Genomic DNA, 25968 nt, shown 5'->3' with positions numbered 1-25968 from the left:
AAGCTGGAGGCATCAGTCTACCTGACCTCAAAATCTACTACACGCTGTAATAATCAAAATAGCATGATTCTGGCATAAAAACATACGCACAGACCAGTGGAACAAAATAACCCTGATATAATCCTACTAATGTACAGTCAGTTAATTTTTTGACAAAGATGCCAAGAACACACAAAAGGGGAAAGGATAGTCTCTGAAAAAATAAGTGGTGTTGAGAAAACTGGATAGCCACATTTACAAGAATGAAATTCGTTCCTCATCTCACACCATATATAAAAATCCACATAAAATGGACATAAGACCTGAAACTAAAATTACTACAAAATAATATAGGAAAAAATCTCCATAACATTGATCTGGGCAATAATTTTTTTTAAGCTATGACTCCAAAAGCACAGACAACAAATGTGAAAAAAGACAAATGAGATTGATTTTATCAAACAGGAAAGCTTTTGCACTGCAAAGAAAACAACAGTTGAAGGATAACCTACAAAATGGCAGAACAGGCAGGGCATGGTGGCTCATGCCTGTAATCCCAGCACTTTGGGAGGCTAAGGCAGGCGAATCACTTGAGATCAAGAGTTTGAGACCAGCCTGACAACATGGTGAAACCCAATCTCTACTAAAAATACAAAAATTAGACAGGCATAGTGGCACACGCCTGTAATCCCAGCTACTCAGGAGGCTGAGGCAGGAGAATGCTTGAACCTGGGAGATGGAGGTTGCAGTGAGCCAAGATTGTGCCACTTCACTCCAGCCTAGATGACAGAGTGAGACTCCATCTCAAAAAAAAAAAAAAAAAAAAAAAAAGAATGGCAGAATATATTTGCCAACAATACAGCTGACAAGGCATGCATTTCTAGAATATATAAAGAACTAAAACAATTCAATAGCAAGAAAACAACCCGATGAGAAAATGGGCAAAGGTTTTGAATAGACATTTCTCAAGAGAAGACATACAAGTGACCAAGAGGTGTATGAAAAAATATTCAACATCGTTAGTCATCAGAAAAATAAAAACTAAAACCACAGTTATATATGACTTTCCACCTGTTAGGTTGACTATTATCAAAAAGACAAATGGTAAGTATTGGAGAGGATGTGGAGAAAAGGAAACCCTTATATGGTGTTGGAATGTTAATTAGTATAGCCATTGTAGAAAACAGTATGGAGATTCCCCCAAAAATTAAAAATAGAACTATCATATGTTTCAGCAATCCCACTACTGGGTATGTTTCCAGAGGAAATGAAATCAGTATATCATCAAGATATCTGCACTCACATATTCATTGCAACATTTTCCACAATAGCCAAGATATTGATTTGACCTAAGTGTCTGTCAACTGGTGAATGCATACAGACAATGTAGTATGTATACAGAATGAGATATTATACAGCCTTACAAAAGAAGGAAATCCTGCCATTTGCAACAACATAGAAACCTCATGGGAACATTGTATTAAGTGAAATAAGGAAGGCACAGAAAGAAAAATATGCATGATCTCATATGTAGAATCTAAAAATGTTGAATTCATAGAAACAGAGAATAGAATGATGGTTACCAGAGCTGGGGAATATTGTTGGGGAGTTTTTGGTCAAAGGATAGAAATTTTAAGTTAGATAGAAGGAATTAGTTCAAGAGATCTATTCTATAACATGATGATTATAGTTAATAACCATGTGTTATGTTCTTGAAAAATGCTAGCAGAGTACTTATAAGTACTCCTAACTCATAAAATATGTATGTGAGGTAATGCATATGTTAATTATTAGGTTGGTGCAAAAGTAATTGTGATTTTTGCCATTAAAAGCGGTTTCTTTTACACCAAACTTAGCTCAATTTAGCCATTTCAGTGTATACATATTTCAAAACATCAAGTTGTACATGACAAATACATAATTTTTATATAATTTTTATCTATCAATCAAATTTTATAAATCATTGTTCACATAAGTAAACAGTCACTGACTATGTTATAGTATGTAAATATATTGCAAAATTATTCCGACTTTAAAAATGTGAAAATGTAGAGGGCAGTACAAATTACAGAGAAATTCGGGAGATATAATTTACAGAACTCATTTTCTGACTGTGGAGGAAAGAATGGAATTTATGATGTTGCTTAGATCTCTGCCTTGGTCTGAGTTGAACAGGTAAAGAGTGGTAAATATGCTGAGTCTCAACCTGGACCTACTTCTTTCTTTCTTTCTTTCTTTTTTTTTTTTTGAGATGGAGTCTTGCTATGTCACCCAGGCCGGAGTGCAGTGGCATAATCTCGCCTCACTGAAACCTCTCCTGCCTCAGCCTCCTGAGTAGCTGGGATTACAGAGTCCCACCACCACACTCAGCTAATTTTTATATTTTTAGTAGAGATGGGGTTTCACCATGTTGGCCAGGCTGGTCTTGAACTCCTGACCTCAGGTGATCCACCCACTTCGGCCTCCCAAAGTTCTGGGATTACATGCATGAGCCACTGCTCCTGGCCAATTATTTCAAAGTTTGTCTGGGTCAGAGATGTCCATGAAACACTCGCATATATGATTCTTGAATTAGAATGATTTTGGAGTAGATCTGTACTAAAGATAGAGATACTGGAAGCTATTGGATTTAATTAAATCACCCAAAGAAAGTGAGAAGATTTGTGTCCAGAGAAGTAAAAGGAAAGCCAGGAGAAAACCATCTAATGAATTCCACAGGAAGACAGAGTTTTAAAAAGAGAGTATTTAACAGAAGTTAAGGATGATCAGACTGAAAGTGAATATTAAAGGTGGTGGCAGGTACTTCGTAAGTTACTCTGCACAAGTCTATGTTGATGGAATTTTAGCATTGGAATACTGGTTGTCATAGAGTAATGTATGATCATTTGTCCTGAAAATATTTTTGTAAGAATATTAATCTCACCATACTTCTTAGGGCCTTTAATATGCTAGTGTATATCATGAATCTTTTATATAGGTATCTCAAACTTACATGATCTGGGCATTCTGCTTTTATTTGAACATGTCTTAGGATGCTAACAAAAAATTAGAAAAAACCTACACAATGGTTTTGAAAAAGAAAAAATTAAAGAAGACTGTGATATGACTCAGTATTCCCAGTATATTCTAGGTTTCTTAATGGATATGTCAGATGGCTCTAAGCTCATAGAAATTTCTGCCCATATTGAAATCTGAGTGATTTTTCAAATTTTATATTTTTTCACAGGATGCTAGACATGCAGCTGAAGAAGAGATTTATACCAACTTAAACCAGAAGATTGACCAGTTCCTACAGCTGGCAGACTATGACTGGATGACTGGAGATTTGGGCAACAAAGCTAGTGATTACCTGGTAGACCTCATTGCCTTTCTTCGTAGCACCTTTGCTGTATTCACACACCTTCCTGTAAGTGACAGTTGCTCTTACATTGTCCTTTACCTATAAGAAGGTTTCCTTATAATTTAGTTTGGTGAAAGATGTTAGTTTCTGCTGTAACTACCCAGGAAGGTCTTCAGTATATAGAAGATCATGCTATATTTATTAACCTTTAATGATATTTAGAGGCTACTTCCATCATTTTTTCATTGACCTTTGCATTTTTTTCATTCTAAAAATGGTTCCTGGTATTATATCTGCTTATCTTCCTATGATGTTCAAAGTTATTAGTAGAAAGACAATATAAAAGCCTTGGTAGAATTAAAAAAAGAAACTTAGTTAGAATTTCAGGTATGTATACTTTAATCTTAGAATATTCTTTAATTTTTTTATATAAACTGAAATTCTGTGATGAAATGCTCCATCTTTTTTATCTAATTTGTCTATCTTTTCTCTGTTTTCTTAAGCATATTAATTATAGATATTCAAAATCATTCTTTACTACTTCTTATATATATTATACATACATATTTGTGGATTTTTTTTCTCTTGGTTTTCAATGATATGGTCCTGTCTCTTTCTAATATTTTTTGGTTGTTGTTGGACATTGTGTAAAATATGTAGAGATTCCAGGTGGTCATGTTTTCCTTTGCTAAGTAAATAGAATGGGCAGGTGGGTTGTGGTTTGAAGCTGACCACCTTAGAACCATCATGGACTGATTGGGGTTAATATTGGGTTGCAATTGTAGTGTACTTTGTTTGCCCTTGATGGTAGGATATGGCTCTGCAGAGCTTTTAAAAAATGCCTGACATGTCATTGTCTTTTTAGCACCAAAGAGGACTATAGAAATTCCTGCTCTTCACAGAAACCTTGTCTGTTCAGCCTCCTGTACTCTTTGGTTTTAGAATCTGGCAAATGTCTTGAGAAGGAGACTTAGCAGTACCCAGTACCAGCAATTGCTGACAGGAAAGAAAGTGTTGGGGATTGCCAGTGTTAATTTACCGTCCCTAATGAGGTTTCAGTTCCTATGTGATCTGAATGTTTGTGTACCCCCCAAAATCATATGTTGAATCTAATAACCAGTGTGATTACATTAGGAGGTGAGGTCTTGGGAGGTGATAGATTATGACGGTAGAGCCTCACACATGGGATTAGTATACATATAAAAGAGACTTCAGAGAGCTGCCTTGTTCCTTGTGGCCTTGTGAGGATATGGGGATACAGAAAGAAGACTCCTTTTTTATTTTGCACTAGGAAATAGGCCTTCATCAGACACTGAATCTGCTGGTACCTTGATGTTGGACTTCCAAGCCTCCAGAACTGTGAGAATTCTTTTGTTTATAAGCTACAGTCTATGGGATTTTGTTACATTATTCTGAATGAACTAAGATAGTTCCCCATCATTTTTAGGCATCCTTCTACTAGTGAGTCTTTTTCTCTGAAACACTGTGAAACTGAGAGAAATCTCCTTGCTTTTCAAAGATTTTGGCTTAAACCCTTATTTTCCTCAGTTGTTTAGCTTTAGAATTCAGTAAATATCTTGAGGTAATACCAGTCCTGAAACTTCTAATTGTGTCAGTCTAGTCCATTGGAAGCAGCATAGATTCCATGTTTTTTTCACCCACTAGTAGATAGTCTCTGCCTGGTTTTAAGATTCTCAGTCTGTTGCCCTTGCCTACATTCCTCAAATACCCACAAGGAAAGCTGCAGATTTTCACCTCACCTTTAAAAGGTTCTGTCCTCTATGCAGGTTCATTCCCTTTAGTCTTCATTGCTTCACAGCACCTGATACCTTTTAATATGTTTTTTCTGCATGTTTTACTTCCTCTACTGGTTGTTCCTAGTAGGAGCATTTACCTGCAGAAAAATATGTCATTTTATCTAGCTTCATCCTGATACCAAAGCCAGACAAAAAGAGCACACACAAAAAAACTATGAGTTAATCTCACAATTATGGATAGAAATAAAATAAATAAAATTTTAGCAAGTTAATTCCAAGTGTTTTAAGAAAGTAATTTTGTACTAGTGTGTAGGATTTATTCCAGAAATGCAAGGATGGTTTGATATTTTAGAAAATCTGTTAATATAATTTATCACATTACTAGGTGAAGGAGATAAAGTTGCTTGATGTATTCTAGAAAGACATTTTATTACATCCAGGCTACATTCTTGATTTAAAAACAAAGTTTACTAAATTCCAAGCAGGATAATATTTCAATAACATAAAAAAGAACATCTATTTGAAATTTAGTAGCCACCATAGATTTAACAGTAGAACAATAAAACATTTATTTTCATTGACATCAGGAATTGGGTGAAGATGCTTCTCACCAACACTTTAGAAGTTCTATCAAATAAACGTAAAAAAAGAATAAATTACATTGTAATGAGCCATGCATGTCTTAGTCCATTCCTGCTCCCATAACAAGATACTTTAGACTGAGAAATTTATAAACAACAGAAATTTGTTTCTCATAGTGCTGGAGGCTGAAAAGTCCAATATTAAGATGTCAGCAGATTCAGTGTCTGACGAAGTCCTGTTATTCATAAATGGCACCTCTGTATCCTTACATGGCAGAGAAGGCAAAAAGGACAAACTCACTCCCACAATCCCTTCTATATGGGCACTAATCCAATTAATGAGTGATGTAATCACTTCCGAAAAGCCCTTCCTGACAAAATGTAAAAATTAAAATAATATATAAAAGTTGCATTGGGGATTAAATTGCAATATGAATTTTGGCAAGGCTCAAACATTTCAAACCATAGCACATGCACATTATTATTCATAGGTTATTATTATCTAGATAGAACATACTAAAAATTCATTAAGACCAATAAGAATTTAGGTTAGATGGTTCACTTAGAAAACAAATAAACTTTTCTTATATTAGCAATGCCCACATAGAAAATATATTGTCAAAAGTGTCTTATTTACTACTGGGACATAGATATAATTTTTCTATGCAGCTACTCAGCAAGTAAATTTAGAAATAATATGACAACCTTACAGAGTAAAATAAAAGATACTTTCTTATGCACAAATATATATGGTATTCCAGGACGGGAATATTTCATTTTGTAGAAAGTTTTTTCAAATTTAGTCTAATTGCAGTAAGTACCAAGTAAATTTGTTTAGGCAGGAATCTTAATGAAATAATTCTGAAATTCATTTGTAAGCAAAAATGCACAATATTTGGTAAAAAAAGATAACATGAACATAATTTGTAACTCTATTAATAAGACATACATATTAAGCTTGTGTGGTATTTTTGACTATAAACTAGTCAGAAATAAGAAAATGGTAACATTCATTATTTGTGAGAAATATTTGTGGAAATAGGTATTTTTATACATTGCTGCTAGGGGTCTAAGTTATTATAGTCTTTTTGGAGATCAGTTTTTCAATATGCCTCAGAAACCCCTTAAAATGTGCTTACCTTTTTACTATGTAATTCCCCTTTTAGAATTTGAACTTAATGAAATAATCATGGTTGTATTATAATATTCAAATATAACTATATTTAATGCAATGTATTTTGTATAGAGAGGAGTTGGTACAAATTAAAAATCCAATAAACAAATTTGTTCACAAATTAAAGTATTGTATATTCATATAATGTGGTATCATTCATTCATTAAATTAATGTAAATTTGTATTTATTCATTAAAAATATGTTCACTATTTCTTAACTGGAAAAACAGATATGATCTTATTTTAATTAATACATATATACACTAATTAAATATCTATATTATATACAATGTAAGTCTAGAATTGTATACTCCGTGGTTTATCCTTATTTCTGTGTAGCTTTTAGGTTTTCCTTTTTGTTTGTGTTTTTAGAAAATGTTTTCTGAATTGAAACATCTGCTGCTTTTATAATGCTGGGGGTATGTGGAGGTGATATTTAGAATAATGTTTTCCATCTCAATAATTATTGTATTTAATTACTAATTTATATTTTAAAATTGCTTTTGCCAGCCCACCTGTCCCCATTTCATCATGCTGTCATATTTCAGCACCATACTTTGTACTCCTTACTTTAACCTCTAGGTCATTTAGAAGCAGTAATGTGGATCAAGCTGGTGCTTGTCTGAATTAAAGTGCATGCTTTTTCTACCTGTAGAGTTGTGAACTTTCTCGCAAGGCTATACTGTAAGTAACTAGTTGAGGTTTATTTCCCCCTCTTTTGTTTTTTCTAAACTGCCATTTTTACCTAAATACTGTAAAACAGCTCAGTGTGGATAGAGTTGATTCTACCACTCAGGCTTTAGAACCACTTACCATGGACCATTCAGAATCAAAGTAGGAAGTAACTGACAGGCTTAAGTCCTCAATATTGCTTCCATTGGTGCTGTATTTCTGTCTTGTCTATACTTTTCTGAAGCTACGCTTTTATAATTAATTGCATTCACCAACCATTATATTCTCTAGAATCAGATGACTTCTTAAAGTACCCCACCTGGTTTTCCACAAAATAGATTGCCTAACATTTGTGTTTATGTTGCCCAGAATGCTAGATAATTTCCTCATGGAACCCCGTATTAGTCACAAAACAGCTGTGTCTAAGATTTGCCCTTGGGCATTATTAGAGAAAGAATGGGAGAGAAAAGAGTTCGTTTCTGAAAAAGAACCCAAATCATTTGTCTTTTACTTACTATAAATATTCTCTTTTCATATTTGAAATTCTCTGGCAGAAGTGGCTCTCTGTCAGAGAGGGATTGATGAATAGAAAAAATGTATATAGAGAGGACTGTTAGGCCGGGCTCGGTGGCTCAAGCCTGTAATCCCAGCACTTTGGGAGGCCGAGACGGGCGGATCACGAGGTCAGCAGATCGAGACCGTCCTGGCTAACACGGTGAAACCCCGTCTCTACCAAAAAATACAAAAAACTAGCCGGGCGAGGTGGCGGGCGCCTGTAGTCCCAGCTACTCCGGAGGCTGAGGCAGGACAATGGCGTAAACCCAGGAGGCGGAGCTTGCAGTGAGCTGAGATCCAGCCACTGCACTCCAGCCTGGGCGACAGAGCGAGACTCCGTCTCAAAAAAAAAAAAAAAAAAAAAAAAGACAAGGCAAATTCTGTCTTGTTCTCTTACATTTTGGAATCCCCAGTTTCTCTTAATTTTCAGGGATATTTTACCACATCACAGCAGCAACATGGCCAATGGAATAGGTCAGTGTCTAGAAATGTGTTTGTGTGTGCCACAGAGAGACAGAGGGAAAATACGAGTGTGTTTGTTTGCAGATTATTCTCATTGTTAGATAGTCAGTGGTCAGAGGGGAAAATTATTTAATTTTGCAACTGTTTTTTCCCTTGAAGTTTTCGTGACCTAGGCGGCCTACCTATATTCATGAGGCACCCAGAAATGATTGTAATGATATTTTCCACATTTAGAGTTTTTAAATCTTACTGTTTCCCTTGAGTTAACAGATGAGGTAAGTACACACACATTTTTTTGAGACTTCACTTGTATAATTTACAATTGCATGCACAGTTACCCATTTTGCATGCTCAGCATAAGAGCATATTTTTGAGAATTTATTCTTGTTATCCTGATAATTATCTTTCAGAAATGCTTAAGAGAGGAAATGCTATCTCAAGTAACAGACCCACAGGATGGAATCCTGAGTTTGTTTTCTCTGTCTGCTGTTAATGTTAATTTGTATGACATAGGACAAGATTTCTCATGGCCCACCTTGGTTTGTGGGTTAAGTGTGGAAATTCTCCTAGTTTCTTTGTCTAGTAATACAGTGATACCTATCCCTGGCCTTACTTTCTCTTAGGTCATCCTTAAGAGAAAATTATTTTCTACATATAAGTTTCTGAAATTCTTCCCATTTAAAATCCTTTAAAAACTGACATTTCTTTTAGTACTCACTTTATTTCCAGGAATTGCTGCCATCTCCGACCTAACCAAATGATTCTGCTACTGAGGAACTGTCAGTACTCCCATTAAGTACAAAATCTTTTCTGTGTCCACCAAGACTTTTCATAATGGGACCTTAAACTACCTTTCTGTCTTTTTCTCTGTCTCTGTCTCTCTTTTCTATTTACCAGAGATTCTCCTCCCATAATGAAGTAATGCTCTTTGTTAACCATACCCAACTGTTTTCTCCCTGGGTCTTTTTTTTTTTTTTTTCATGCCTTTCGTCTACTTTTACTGCTTCTGCCCTTTAACTATGTGTGTTGAAAATCTTACATACTTCAAGGTTCATTTCAAGCACCACACCTTCTATGAGGCCTTACCAGTTCTCCTAACCAGATGTGACATCTTCCTTTGTGGCACTTTTTTAAATGGCACTAATTAAATTTTACCTTGGGCTGGATGTGTCATTCATTTGTGTACTTTATTCAGGAAAGGAGACAATGGTAATTAAAGCATCTGCTGTATTCCAAATGCTTTATATGTGTTATATGTCATCCCAGTTGATGAGGACTCAAAATACCCCAACCAGATAAGTATTAATATTATTATTATATTTTATGATGAGACCATAAACTCAAGAAGAATATGTACTTTGTAAGGGATACAGCAAATAGGGGAAAGGGTTAGGATTTAAACAAATTTATTTGACTTATAATTTTTTCCATTATACTATCCTATTAGACTGGTTGCCAACTATGGACTGGTGAACCCTGTGGATAAAGACCTTGTCCTTTTCGTCTGTATTTCTGTGTATAGTGCAGCAGCTTGCACGAAATAGTGCACAATAAGTTTTTATGGAGTTTACCTGTTTTGAGTAATAAAGTAACTGAATTCCTGCCTGGGCATTGACAATCATTTTTGGGTCATATATCATTAAAAGTAACCATTTAATTATAGAAAAGAGAAATCAAAAGCTATTAATTTGAGATAATGACCAAAAGTTTGCTTAGGTTAAAATTCTAAATTGGTCTTTCTCCTTCCATATCCTCTTGTTTCTCCAAATAAGAAAGAGCATGGTTTTCATGTGACAGAATTTTAATTATAAAATGCCTTGCATTCATGTGTTTGTAATGTTAACATTTCTTGTATATGTCATTATCCCATTTCTTTTTTCAAAAAAGCAACCTCTATGATATATGGACAGTCACCATTTTCCCCATTTAACAAATATGGAAACTGAGGCCTAACAGGTCTTGCCCAGAGATCAGAAAGTTAATCAATTATGGGGCTAGATCCTATGTCATTTTACCCTGGGTCATGCTCTTTTCACTATATCAAGCTGTCTCTTAATATTTAACAATAGCTACTATCTTTTGAGTACATACCATGTACCAGTTACTGTGCAGAGTGTCCTCTCCCTCTCTGTCTCTCTTTCTTTCTCTCTTTCTGTGTGTGTATACATATACACCCATATATATACACACACATACACACGTAGGTGTATATATTCTAATGTACATGTATGTATGTATTAATATATATATTTATTCTCATTTATTCCTTGCAACAAATTTGTGAAAACATTGTTATTCTCCCAGTTTACAAATTAGAAAAGAAAAATTAGGTAGACGAGTGGTTCCAAGATGGCTGTAGATGGGTGAGTCCAAGATACACAAATAGGAACAGCTCCAGTCTACAGCTCCCAGTGTGAATGATGCAGAAGACTGGTGATTTCTGCATTTTCAACTGAGGTACCGGATTCATCTCATGGGGGCTTCTTGGACAGTGGGGGCAGGACAGTGGGTGCAGCTCACCGAGCATGAGCTGAAGCAGGGCAAGGCATCGCCTCACATGGGAAGTACAAGGGGTCAGGGAATTCCCATTCCTAGCCAAGGGAAGTGATGATGGATGGCATCTGGGAAATTGGGTCACTCCCACCCTAATACTGCACTTTTCCAATGATCTTAGCAAATGGCACGCCAAGAGATTATATCCCGCGCCTGGCTTGGAGGGTCCTACGCCCATGGAACCTCCCTCATTGCTAGCCCAGGAGTCTGAGATCGAACTGCAAGGTGGTAGTGAGGGTAGGGGAGTGGCGCCCGCCATTGCTGAGGCTTGAGCAGGTAAACAAGCTCGAACTGGGTGGAGCCCACCACAGCTCAAGGAGGCCTGCCTGCCTCTACAGACTCCACCTCTGGGCACGGGGCATAGCCAAACAAAAGGCGGCAGAAACCTCTGCAGACTTAAATGTCCCTGTCTGACAGCTTGGAAGAGAGTAGTGGTTTTCCCAGCACAGAGTTTGAGATCTTGAGAACAGACAGACTGCGTACTCAAGTGGGTCCCTGACCCCTGAATAGCCTAACTGGGAGGCACCCTCCAGTAGGGGCAGACTGACACCTCAAATGGCTGGGTACCCCTCTGAGATGAAGCTTCCAGAGGAATGATCAGGCAGCAACATTTGCCATTCAGCACTATTCGCTGTTCTACAGCCGCTGCTGCTGATACCGAGGCAAACAGGGTCTGGAGTGGACCTCCAGCAAACTCCAACAGACCTGCAACTGAGGGTCCTGATTGTTAGAAGGAAAACTAACAAACAGAAAGGACATCCACACCAAAACCCCATTTGGAGATCACCGTCATCAAAGACCAAAGGTAGATAAAACCACAAAGATGGGGGAAAAACAGAGCAGAAAAGCTGAAAAATCTAAAAATCTGAACACCACTACCCCTCCAAAGGAACGCAGCTCCTTGCCATCAATGAAACAAAGCTGGACGGAGAATGACTTGGATGAGTTTAGAGAAGAACACTTCAGACTTCTCCAAGCTAAAGGAGGAAGTTCGAACCCATTGCAAATAAGCTAAAAACCTTGAAAAAAGATTAGACAAATGGATAACTAGACTAACCAGTGTAGAGAAGTCCTTAAATGACCTGGTGGAGATGAAACCCATGGCACAAGAACTACGTGACAAATGCAGAAGCTTCAGTAGCCAATTTGATCAACTGGAAGAAAGGGTATCAGTGATTGAAGATCAAATGAATGAAATGAAGCAAGAAAAGAAGTTCAGAGAAAAAAGAGTAAAAGAAAATGAACAAAGCCTCCAAGAAATATGGGACTATGTGAAAAGACCAAATCTATGTCTGACTGGTGTACCTGAAAGTGACAGGGAGAATGGAACCAAGTTGAAAAACACTCTGCAGGATATTATCCAGGAGAACTTCCCAACCTAGCAAGGCAAGACAACATTCAAATGCAGGAAATACAGAAAACACCACAAAGATACTCCTCGAGAAGAGCAGCTCCAAGACACCTAATTGTCAGATTCACCAAAGTGGAAATGAAGAAAAAAATGTTAAGGGCAGCCAGAGAGAAAGGTTGGGTTACCCAAAAAGGGAAGCCCATCAGACTAACAGCAGATCTCTCGGCAGAAACTCTACAAGCCAGAAGACAGTGGGGGCCAATATTCAACATTCTTAAAGAAAAGAATTTTCAACTCAGAATTTCATATCCAGCCAAACTAAGCTTCATAAGTGAAGGAGAAATAAAATCCTTTACAGACAAGCCAATGCTGAGAGATTTTGTCACCACCAGGCCTGCCCTACAAGAGCTCCTGAAGGAAGCACTAAACATGGAAAGGAACAACTGGTATCAGCCACTGCAAAAACATGCTAAATTGTAAAGACCATTGATGCTAGGAAGAAACTGCATCAACTAACGGGTAAAATAATCAGCTAGCATCATAATGACGGATCAAATTCACATATAACAATAGTAACCTTAAATGTAAATGTAGATGCTCCAATTAAAAGACACAGACTGGCAAATTGGATAAAGAGTCAAGACCATCAGTGTGCTGTATTCAGGAGACCCATCTCACGTGCAGAGACACACATAGGCTCAACATAAAGGGATGGAGGAAGATCTAACAAGCAGATGGAAACCAAAAAAGGCAGGGGTTGCAATCCTAGTCTCTGATAAAACAGACTTTAAACCATCAAAGATCAAAAGAGACAAAGAAGGCCATTATATAATGGTAAAGGGATCAATTCAACAAGAAGAGCTAACTATCCTAAATATATATGCTCCCAATACAGGAGCACCCAGATTCATAAAGCAAGTCCTTAGAGACCTACAAAGAGACTTAGACTCCCACACAATAATAATGACACCCCACTGTCAACATTAGACAGATCAACGAGACGGAAAGTTAACAAGGATATCCAGGAATTGAACTCAACTCTGCACCAAGCAGACCTAATAGACATCTACAGAACTCTCCACCCCAAATCAACAGACTATACATTCTTCTAACCACCACATCACACTTATTCCAAAATTGACCACATAGTTGGAAGTAAAGCACTCCTCAGGAAATTCAAAAGAATGGAAATTACAAAAAACTGTCTTCAGACTACAGTGCAATCGAACTAGAACTCAGGATAAAGAAACTCACTCAAAACTGCTCAACTACATGGAAACTGAACAACCTGCTCCTGAATGACTGCTGGGTACATAAAGAAATGAAGGCAGAAATAAAGATATTCTTTGAAACCAATAAGAACAAAGACACATCATACCAGAATCTCTGGGACATATTTAAAGCGGTGTGTAGAGGGAAATTTATAGCACTAAATGCCCACAAGAGAAAGCAGGAACGATCTAAAATTGACACCCTGACATCACAATTAAAAGAACTAGAGAAGCAAGAGCAAACAATTTCAAAAGCTAGCAGAAGGCAAGAAATAACTAAGATCAGAGCAGAACTGAAGGAGATAGAGACACAAAAAACCCTTCAAAAAATCAATGAATCCAGGAGTTGGTTTTTTGAAAAGATCAACAAAATTGATAGACCACTAGCAAGACAAATAAAGAAGAAAAGAGAGAAGAATCAAATAGACACAATAAAAAATGATAAAGGCGATATCACCACAGATCCTACAGAAGTACAAACTACCATCAGAGAATACTATAAACAGCTCTATGCAAATAAACTAGAAAATCTAGAAAAATTGATAAATTCCTGGACACATACACTCTCCCCCGACTAAACCAGGAAGAAGTTGAATCCCTGAGTAGACCAATCACAGGCTCTGAAATTGAGGCAATAATTAATAGCCTACCAACCAAAAAAAGTCCAGGACCAGATGGATTCACAGCCGAATTCTACCAGAGGTACAAGGAGGAGCTGGTACCATACCTTCTGAAACTATTCCATTCAATAGAAAAAGAGGGACTCCTCCCTGACTCATTTTATGAGGCCTGCATCATCCTGATACCAAAGCCTGGCAGAGACACAACAAAAAAAGAGAATTTTAGACCAATATCCCTGATGAACATTTATGCAAAAATCCTCAATGAAATACTGGCAAACTGAATCAGGCAGCACATCAAAAAGCTTATCCACCATGATCAAGTGGGCTTCATCCCTGGGATGCAAGTCTGGTTCAACATATGCAAATCAGTAAATGCAATCCAGCATATAAACAGAACCAAAGACAAAAACCACATGATTATCTCAATAGATGGAGAAAAGGCCCTCAACAAAATTTAGCAGCCCGTCATGCTAAAAACTCTCAATAAATTAGGTACTGATGGGATGTATCTCAAAAAATTAGAGCTATTTATGACAGACCCACAGCCAATATCATACTGAATGGGCCAAAACTGGAAGCATTCCCTTTGAAAACTGGCACAAGACAGGGATGCCCTCTCTCACCACTCCTATTCAACACAGTGTTGGAAGTTCTGGCTAGGGCAATCAGGCAGGAGAAAGAAAGTGTATTCAGTTAGGAAAAGAGGAAGTCAAATTGTCCCTGTTTGCAGATGACATGATTGTATATTTAGAAAACTCCATTGTCTCAGCCCAAAATCTCCTTAAGCTGATAAGCAACTTCAGCCGTCTCGGGATACAAAATCAATGTGCAAAAATCACAAGCATTCTTATACCCCAATGACAGACAAACAGAGAGGCAAATCATGACTAAACTTGCATTCACAATTGCTTCAAAGAGAATAAAATACCTAGGAATCCAACTTAAAGGGATGTAAAAGACCTCTTCAAGGAGAACTACAAGCCACTGCTCAATGAAATAAAAGAAGACACAAATGGAAGACCATTCCATGCTCATGGATAGGAAGAATCAATATCATGAAAATGCCCATACTGCCCAAGGTAATGTATAGAGTCAGTGCCATCCTCATCAAGCTACCAATGACTTTCTTCACAGAATTGGAAAAAACTACTTTAAAGTTCATATGGAACGAAAAAAGAGCCCGCATAACCAAGACAATCCTAAATCAAAAGAACAAAGCTGGAGGCATCACGCTACCTGACTTCAAACTATACTACAAGGCTACAGTAACCAAAACAGTATGATACTGGTACCAAAACAGAGATATAGACCAATGGAACAGAACAGAGCCCTCAGAAGTCATACCACACATCTACAACCATCTGATCTGTGTCAAACCTGAGAAAAACAAACAATGGGGAAAGGATTCTCTATTTAATAAATGGTGCTGGGAAAACTGGCTAGCCATATGTAGAAAGCTGAAACTAGATCCCTTCCTTACACCATATAGAAAAATTAAATCAAGATGAATTAAAGACTTAAATGTTAGACCTAAAACCATAAAAACCCTAGAAGACAACCTAGGCAATACCATCAGGACATAGACATGGGCAAGGACTTCATGTCTAAAACACCAAAAGCAATGGCAACAAAATCAAAAATTGACAATTGTGATCTAATTAAACTAAGGCGCCTCTGCACATCAAAAGAAACTACTATCAGAGTGAACAGGCAGCCTACAGAATGGGAGAAAATTTTAGCAATGTACTCATCTGACAAAGGACTAATACCCAGAATGTAAATGATGAGTTAATGGGTGCAGCACACCAACATGGCACATGTGTAGCTATGTACCGAACCTGCTCGTTGTGCACATGTACCCTAGAACTTAAAGTATAATAAAAATATAATATAGAAAACAAAATTAGAATAGCTTACACATTAGTAAACATAGAGAGGTTTACTCTTGTGTCAAAAACTACTCATCTAGAATTAGGGAATCTGGGTGCAAACTGCCTCCAAAGCCCTTATTCCTTCCCCCTAGGCTATATAATACCTGTAAACTATGTATGAGAAGCACTAAGCTATGTTTCATAGAGCCATCATTTAAGTACCTTTTCTTCTGTGGGATTCTTATTCAGAATCTTTTTTGTTCATAAAATTTTAGTCATGATGACCAGAATTTAGTCACAATTCCCGGTATGGGGGGTAAATTGTGGTAACATCCCCATAAAGTAGAAACTCTATCTGGTAATGGGAAATATATCAATAAGTGGGTTGCTTGTTTCTAACCTAACTTGAGTTCCCTTATTTGACACCTTATGTGGAAATTCTCTCATCTACTGATAAAAATGATCCTGTAATTTAGCTCAATTCTTATGACTTTCTCTGGAACAAAATAAAGAAGTTCCAGGTGTCCTCAAAGAGGACTAGAAGCATCAGATCCTTTAGGATACAACCACGTTTTTCTTCATTACATTAATTACATAGGTAGAGCCAACATTCAAGATTTTTTTTCTTTTTCCCTGATGGAGCACAAATTACTGATTTACTGATGATTTTTCTGCCTATCGAGAAAGTGATTTATGTTTCCTGTTTCCATGCAGTTAACTTTTATGTTATTTGAGCTATGCAGAGTATATTGAAATAAAAAACATTTGCTTCTTATGAATGTGGTATTGGGATCTTTTGCTTAGTTAATCACTTAAATACTTTAGAGGTTCTATATTTCTTCAGAAATATCTTTGTGTGTTGAGTTATTAGCTAGGACTTTTCTCCCCATAAAGCTACTATTACCAAGCCAGAACTCTTCTTTCTGGTAGTGTCCAGCCAGTAATCCTTTGCCTCTTTAATGATAATGACCTTTGAGTCTTCTTCTGCTCATATAATTGTTAAATAAAAGCTTAAGTTTGTTTGGTTCCAAAAGCCATTTACTTCTAATCCTGTTTTTGTTGATAAGGTAGAAAATAAGGAGAATCTAGAATTTAACATACTGCAAAATTCCACACTTACAAATTTTCATATTTGATTTCCTTTTCTTCCTTTTCTTTTTCTATTCCTTTTTTGTTTGTTTGTGTGTTTTTGTTGGGATAGAATCTCACTCTGTCACCCAGACTGGAGTGCCATGATGTGATAACAGCTCACTGCAGCCTTGCCCTTTCAAGCTCAAGCAATCCTCCCACAACAGCCCTGCAAGCATCTAGGACTACAGGTGTGTGCTGCCATTCCTGGCTAATTTATTAATGTTTTGGTGAGATGGGGTCTCACTCTGTTGCCCAGGTTGGTCTTGAACTTCTGGGCTCAAGTAATCCTCCCACCTTGGCCTCCCAAAGTGCTGGGATTATAAGCGTAAGCCACTGCACCTGGTAAGAGTCAGAGATTCCAGTGAGAATATGTTAGATATTGCTATACTTGGTCTCTTCAGTATCTTTGATACCTGATATGGTTTGGTGCTGTGTCCCCACCCAAATTTCACCTTGAATTGTGATAATCCCCATGTGTCAAGGGTGGGACCAGGTGGAGGTAATTGAACCATCGGAGTAGTTTCCACCATGCTGTTTACATGATAGTGAAATCTGATGGTTTTGTAAGGCACTTCCCCCTTCTCTCAGCGCTCATTCTCTCTCCTGCTGCCCTGTGAAGATGTGCTTTCTGCCATGATTGTAAGTTTCCAGAGTCCCGACCAGCCATGCGAAACTGTGAGTCAATTAACCTTCTTTTCTTTATAGATTGCCCAGTCTTGAGTATTTCTTCATAGGAGAGTGAGAACAGACTAATACAATACATTTAAAAGATGAAGAGGAGATTGCTTGAATTCTTTCTTATTGATGCTAAAGTTGTGGGGTGTTGAGTTTTATCAGAGGACAAAATAGTTATTTCATCATTGTTAATATCATCAAATAATTAAAAACCTTAACTGTGTAATGATAGGCAAACTGTTATATAAACTTTAATACTATTATTCAGTGATATGTTATGCATTTATGTAAACTAATTTTATGAAATTTAAATTATAACCTTGCAAAGCACTTTTGTTAAATGAAAGAAACAGAATGAAAGTTTTATAAGCAAAATGATTGCAAACATGTAAAATCATGTTCATAGTGAGAAAAAAGTTCACCAAGAAATATTTAAATTAAAATAATTATGTTGGTAGTGTGACTTCTTAGTTTTCTTCAAAATTGTTCTTGGCATTTTAAAAGTCTTTAAGCATTTCCTTTATTTAACAAAAGTTGTAGACCTTTACAGCTTCTCTCTCAGTTCAGATTTCCTTTTGCTTATAAATTCAAAGTGAAACAAAAAATATCCACATTTTTAGATTATTTTATGTGCCAGTATCCTTCATTTATCTCATCTTCGTTTGCAAAGTAGCCCTTTTTTACTTTTTACTTAATCTTTTTACAGGTTAAATTTAGGTATAGGTAGGTTAAATCATTGTTTAAGACCTTATAAAGAATATGTTTTTGGAATACAGATTTAAATTGAGATCTCTCTAATTCCGAAGCATATGCTCTTTTTGCTACAGTAAACTAGTTGCTTTTCCCCTAATATTTCCAAGTCTAAAGGAAGGTATTTGGGTCTGTAGGAGTGCTGTTGAATTGAGGTTTCCAAGCAAACTTCTAGGCAAGGGGACTGAGAAGCATGGTTGCGATTAGATCAAGAACAATAAAGCACAACTACAGACAACTGAGGACGTGTGATCGTTATAAAGAAGAGCAGCAGTGGAAGAACATAGGCAGAGTTTCTTTTTATGTCAGTTTATTTCTAGATGTGCCTTCCAAGAGCACTGGTTTGTCTGTTACTCTCTCTCTTCAGAAATTTTTAATAATCCCCACCTTTTAAAGTATAGCTACTATCCACATAAAATACATTTCTTATAATTCCCTTACAGAAGGCTGTGACTTCAGCCAAATATATCTGTTAATCATTCCCAAACATACTATGTTCATTCCTGGCTGCAGACTCTTGCTCATGGTTTTCCTTCTTCTCAGAATGGTTTCTCATCTCACTTTCAAATCTTTCCCTCCTTTAAAATACAGCTTAACACACCTGTTTCCCCATGAGGTCTTTTAGGACTGTTCACCCTTTTTCCCACAATTCATACCCCAAGGTTTGATTTTCTTGTGAACTCCTATAGATATTATAGGAGTCTCAATTTTCTACTTGAAACTTCAGATATATGATCTTAAATATTATTTTCTATATTTTCCCCTTATCATCAACTAACGTTATATGTTATTTGAAAGAAAGTATCTCAGACATTTTAATATGGCCAGCATTGAGTAGATAGCCAGTCAATGTCATGATGAGATTGGAATGTTTAACAGGGACATCATGCATGGAATAGTGTCCTTCAACTCAGATTACTATTTGCCTTTACAAATGACATCTATTTTGATTACAGCTCTTCATTATAAATATATGTTGCTTATAATTCCACTTCATTAAGAATGATGTTGGGAGTGCACTGTAAAGGTAATTATCCAAGTTCCAAAGGAAGAAAATATTGCTGCTTGGAATATCGCAATGCAGTCAGTCTAAACTACATTTTTGCTGCTTTGACAAGAGGACAAATTTGGGCCTGCAAATTGGTGTCAGGATACCTTAGCATACATATTGTACATGTTGTAGGGTGAGGAGTTCACAGTTAAATGAGCAATAGGAATGTGGTATATGCCACTGTTCTGTAGACTTTCGTGGTAGTCTATAGCCACAATTTTAATATAGTTTAGTAAGTGCTTGAAGTTCTCCAAACAACACACAATGTTGGAAATCAGACACAGTACTTTCTTGTCCCTGGGACCTCCCTGTCTTTGAATTAGCAATTGCAGGCTTCTTGGTCTTTAGCTGCTTGGTGATAGATGAAGTCCACTCTCTTCCTAAGGAAAACTACCTTCTTAAAAAATGATTAGGGATACACACACACACACACACACACACACACACGCATGCACGCACAAAGACAAAAAGTGAATTTTCTACCCTGCAATACATCCCTGAATGCATTATGTTACATATTTTTTAAAGTGTTTCTGTTAAGGATATCCACTTGTTATTTTTATTTCATGTAGGATTATCTTACTGCCTTTACAGATTTCTGCAATTGAATGATTTACCATCTTCAACTGTTCTAAAATGGTAACAAAACGAGGAAGTTTTATTTCATGTTTTTGTCTATGTGTTTTGTTTTGCTGGCCTACTATTTTTTGTTTTTACTTAGGTTTCCTTTAATCTTTGTTTATCTTGATAACTCCTTTGAAAGATAATCTTAGGATTAGGAGGTGACAGAGATCTGAAAATGGGAAGTAGTCTTTCAACAGACAAACAGGCCCTAACTCTATACTCTCAAGAAGTTTAACATGAACCCTTTGTAAGGCTAATTTTCTTTTGTGCCTATTTTTTCTAGTTGTGAGCACACATTCCAGCTGGAAGTATGTAAAATCTAAGGATTCTTCACTGAAACAATATTCTTGGTGCCATATTGACAATATCTATATTTTTGCTATTGTAAAACAGATACAGTGAGATTATTAAAATAATCACATTGATATGCTACATTGCAGGTGGTAAAGGAAATTGGAGGTATCAGTTCCCTAGGGTACATATAATTGTGATCTTTCCTTAGGGTTTCCCTTCCCTTTAGCACTTGTCCATGGGGATCCTTCCAGTGTTTTTTGTTTTTTTTACCTTCCTGGTGGAACCTGGCTCCCTTGAGTAGCACAGAGAATGAGTCTAATGAGCATAAGGTTTATGGCTTCAATAGCAATGCTTAAAAATTCTAGTCCTAGTCTAGCTCTAATGTTAGTCTATGGCCCCAGTCAACTGCTAATGATATGACTATGACTATTCGTAATCATACTTATTCTATGCTATTGAGGGAAGATCACTGAATATAACACAATTATTTTACTGATGCTAATTGTAGAAAGTCAAGAGAAACTTTCAGTGGCCTTCTGCATGATTCAATGAATTCCTGTAATTATGGTATATAGGACTTTATCTGCTTTTGATTAAAAAACATTGCTACCCAAAACTGCGAAACAACGACATCTTCATAGGGATATCTCATGAGTACCTACTTGTCTTATTGACTCTCTTTTGCTATTAGTTAACAAGTAAAGTCTCTCACTGTTTTAATTCCTTTACTTTTTAAAATAATGTGGTAGTTGTGAGATTAACTTTTAATGTGTCTATACCCTCTATGGCATATGACCTCTGTCTTTCAGGTCCCTTTAGTAAACTTGCCAGTCTGTTTCTGATTTCATGGAGCTGGAACAGATATTTGGCTTAAGTGCTTTTAGTCCAAAAACCTGGGAAGCACTCTGAAAAATTGATTGTATCAATTAAAATTGATAGCAGAGTTTTACTATTTATTTATTTTTTTTCTATTTCTTTAAGATCTCTTTGCAGGCCATTTTAACCTCTCTACATAAATAGGGTATGGGAATTCTGGGGAGCTTGTCACAGTTTTCTTGAGTACTGATTTTGTCTGTTTATTATTTTCTCCAAAGGAGAGATTGTCAAATTATTATAGATAGAAAAGAATTTACACCTGGTGGCCATAAATGTTGTTCCTGACCCTTATTAATCTGCTGTATTTTATTTAGAGTAAGATTTGAATACCTAGTGGCTCTTTGCTTTTTCTTATGGAAATGGAAAAACCAAGTGCTGGAAGAAGTGCTTGTATGGAAGATGGATGAGACCTGTTATAAATTGTTCTAAGAAGTAGAAGTTAGAGATAAATAAGAGTATGAACTAGTTGATTCATGGACAACATTGTAACAGAGAATAGCTGATTCTCTAGGATGGCGCAAAGGCAATCCATGTGTAGGACAGAGTGTTAGACTAGAACTCTAAATCTTCCAACCCGGAGGTTCCTGTGCTTCTGCCCCTATGTGTTGGAACCAAATAGGAGGAATTACTTGGTATATAGTTCGCCACAGCATCTGTTTAGTATGTTTAAAGGTCATCTAAAATAATAACTGTAAAAGCATATTAGACATTAAACTTATAGTGAAGACAATGTTAGATCAAGGCCTGAATTTAGAGGAATTTTTACCTTATATTTTTGTATTTTTCTTATCTATGAAAATATTTATATTGGTCCAGTATAGTTATATAATTTCATTGGGAGGGATCATTTCTAAAAATTCATTATAATTTTATTCTTGCATAACTGCAATGCAAAAAAAATTAACAATGCTCTAGGACAAATTGGAAAGTGAAATGAGCAACATAACTTCCAAAAGTAGAGTGCTTAAAACAAGTTTAGAGTTTATTGCTCTGGCTGAGATTTCCAAAAGCTTTATAATATGAGCTGAGGTATATTTTTCTTTTAGGCTTAAGTATAAGGGAAACAATAGACTTGTTTTATTTTTGTCTTTTTTCACAGTCTGGCACTATGAAATTTCATATGACTCTTTTTAAACTTGTGAATATATAAAAGAATGCTAATGACACTCTCTGTCTCCCCAAAAGCCTTAACCATCTTCCCAGATGCAACTTTGACAGTAATAGTGGCTCTTCCAAAACTGGGCAGAAGCTTACACTAAAGTGAACTGATCTGTGGTTAGTCTTCTGTCTAGTTTTTTGAACACAGCTCTGAACTCAGTATTTATAGAAAACTTAGTTTTGGGCCATTTACGTTTGAAGATATTATTGATTTAACCAGATGCTCCAAACCAAGTTTTGGTTTTTTTTTAGTAGTACAAAATATAATCATTTTTGCAAAATCTTATACTCTACTTTCATATAAAATACCATATAACTTGTTATTGTAGTTGTCTGGTTTAACATTTAGTTCATTTATTCTGTGTTCCACAGTAAAATTTCTTTGTTACTTGGGAGACGATGGTAATAGATATCTTTAATTTTCTACCCCAGGTTATTGTTGTTTAGTATACCTTAAATAAAAATACATGAAGCAGACAAATATTGAAAATATATTGTTTGTCACATTGTAAGATATTACTTATATTATAAGTTGATTTTGGAAATAATTACCTAATCACCTAACTTGAATACCATTTACTTAAATAGAGAATGAGATGTGTTCTCTAGCTAGAGATAGACAATTATGTTCTTCAAATAGATGATGAAGATCAAAAAATTATATAACAGTTTGATAGCATGGTAGGCATCTGGTAGAAGAGAAAAGAGAAAACACTAGGTAGAGGGTATAGTGTATGTAAAGAAACAGGAATGAAATTAATCATGGAACTTTTAGAAACACAATTATTTTACTGATGCTAATTGTAGAAAGTCAAGAGAAACTTTCAGTGGCCTTCTGCATGATTCAATGAATTCCTGTAATTATGGTATATTATAAACTATAAGGGGATATTTTTGGGGGTATTATAGAATATGAAGTTAGTAACATAGAGTCTTGAACATGAATGCCTTAAATGGCATATAAGGAAATTGGACTCTACTGAAAATGGTGAAGAAGCATAAATGAATACAGGAAGTTACTGATTAAATTGCATTTAGGGGCAATCATTTTGCAGTTTAATGAGTGGATTAGAGTATAGTATGAATGATGGCCAAGAAATCATTTAGTAAATATTCTAATATTTCTGGTGAGAGATAATGGATGGTATTACCAAGTCAGCGGCAGTGGGACTTTAGAGGAGAGGACTAATGCAAGTTAGATTGCATATAATAAGTATAACCATAATTGGACCCCCCAAATCATGTGTGCAAGTACAAAGTACAAGTACAAAGAAAGACACAGCTTAGCATCAAATCCTATGATCAAAGTTTGGAGAGTGCAGAGACTCAATAAATGTCACTGGTGAAATATAGCTTCTGAAACAGGTTATGTTAACTTAGGTTGCATTATTATTAATAGAAATGTAATTTCTGAAATTAGCACCATTGTGGTCCAATATCTGCTGTATTTTAGTCTAGCCACACCTAATGTGTTGAGTTTTATTCTGGCCCTCCATTTAGAAATGGTGTGAATATACTGGAGCTCATAAAGAAGAGTATGAGGTAATTCGTTTAGTTTGACTAAATGACTTGAATTTTTTGGTATAGAAGTGTAAAGACTCTGGGTAACATACTACCTTCATATATTTGAAGGTATATCAAATAAATTTATTTGATTTCATTACAAGATAATTGCTAGGTACTTCCAGAGAGATAGATCTTAGTTTAATAGACATTTCTTAGGTGTCTATCATATGCAAGGCACTATGTTAAGTTTTTTTTTTTTTTTTTGAGACGGAGTCTTGCTCTGTCGCCCAGGCTGGAGTGCCGTGGCCGGATCTCAGCTCACTGCAAGCTCCGCCTCCCAGGTTCACGCCATTCTCCTGCCTCAGCCTCCCGAGTAGCTGGGACTACAGGCGCCCGCCACTTCGCCCGGCTAGGTTTTTGTATTTTTTAGTGGAGACGGGGTTTCACCGTGTTAGCCAGGATGGTCTCGATCTCCTGACCTCGTGATCCACCCGTCTCGGCCTCCCAAAGTGCTGGGATTACAGGCTTGCCACCGCGCCCGGCCCTATGTTAAGTTTTAATGATACAAAAATGAAATAAAGAAGTCCTTCCCTCAAGTAACTAGCTCAGAGTTTAATGGAATAGAAATAATGAAGAACTTTATAAGAGGAACATTTTTCCAAAGATAGATTTGTTTTTTAGAGGTTGTAAAAGGAATTGAATACAAGATAGGTGGATGTTTGAACAATCTTTAACATTTTTTTTCTTTTGAGATGGAGTCTCGCTCTGTCGCCAGGTTGGACAGTGGTGCGATCTCAGTTCACTGCAACCTCCAGCTCCCTGGTTCAAGCGATTCTCCTGCTTCAGCCTCCCAAGTAGCTGGGATTACAGACATGCGCACCACCATGTCCAGGTAATCTTTTTGTATTTTTAGTAGAGACAGGGTTTCATCATGTTGGCCAGGACGGTCTTGATCTCCTGACCTCATGATCTGCCCACCTTGGCCTCCCAAAGTTCTGGCATGAGCCACTGTGCCCAGGCAGCATTCTTAAATTATGTTAGTTTGAAGCAGGAGTTTCTTTTTTAAAAAACTTTTATTTTAGCTGGGCATAGTGGCTCACGCCTGTAATCCCAGCACTTTGGGAGGCCAAGGTGGGTGGATCACGAGGTCAGGAGATCGAGACCATCCTGGCTAACACAGTGAAACCCCATCTCTACTAAAAATACAATAAATTAGCTGGATGTGGTGGCACGTGCCTGTACTCCCAGCTGCTCAGGTGACTAAGGCAGGAGAATCGCTTGAACCCAGGAGGCAGAGGTTGCAATGAGCCGAGATCATGCCACTTCACTCCAGCCTGGCGACAGAGCAAGACTCTGTCTCAAAAAACAAACACAACAACAACAGAAAAACAAACAAAAAAACTTTTAAGTTTGGGAGTATGTGTGAAGGTTTGTTATATAGGTAAACTTGTGTCACAGGGGTTTGTTGTACAGGTTATTTTATCACCCAGGTATTAAGCCTAGTATCCAGTAGTTATTTTTTTCTGCTCTGCTCTGCTCCTTCTTCCCACTCTCCCCACTCTAGTACACCCCAGTGTCTGTTGTTCCATTCTTTGTGTTCATGAGTTCTTGTCATTTATCTCCCACTTATAAGTGAGAACATGGGTGTTTGGTTTTCTGTTCCTGCTTTAGTTTGCTAAGGATAATAGCCTCAGCTCCATCCATGTTCCCATAA

The 25968-nt window shown here is 36.6% G+C and overlaps 1 protein-coding gene across 4 annotated transcripts in view; it reads left to right on the top strand.

The window, feature by feature from the left end:
* EXOC6B (exocyst complex component 6B) overlaps window positions 1-25968 on the top strand; it is a 680715-nt gene that overhangs the window by 368388 nt on the left and 286359 nt on the right. For all 4 annotated transcript variants that reach the window (XM_031655579.1, XM_031655578.1, XM_031655577.1 and 1 more), the window contains one exon: window positions 3206-3385. In XM_031655579.1, coding sequence (XP_031511439.1) covers window positions 3206-3385 — 180 coding nt within the window. The remainder of the gene's footprint in view (window positions 1-3205; window positions 3386-25968) is intronic.

Source organism: Papio anubis, chromosome 14 (genome assembly GCF_008728515.1).
Source record: "Papio anubis isolate 15944 chromosome 14, Panubis1.0, whole genome shotgun sequence".
NCBI classification, from domain to species: Eukaryota; Metazoa; Chordata; class Mammalia; order Primates; family Cercopithecidae; genus Papio; species Papio anubis.
This window is presented reverse-complemented; position numbering and strand designations above follow the sequence as displayed.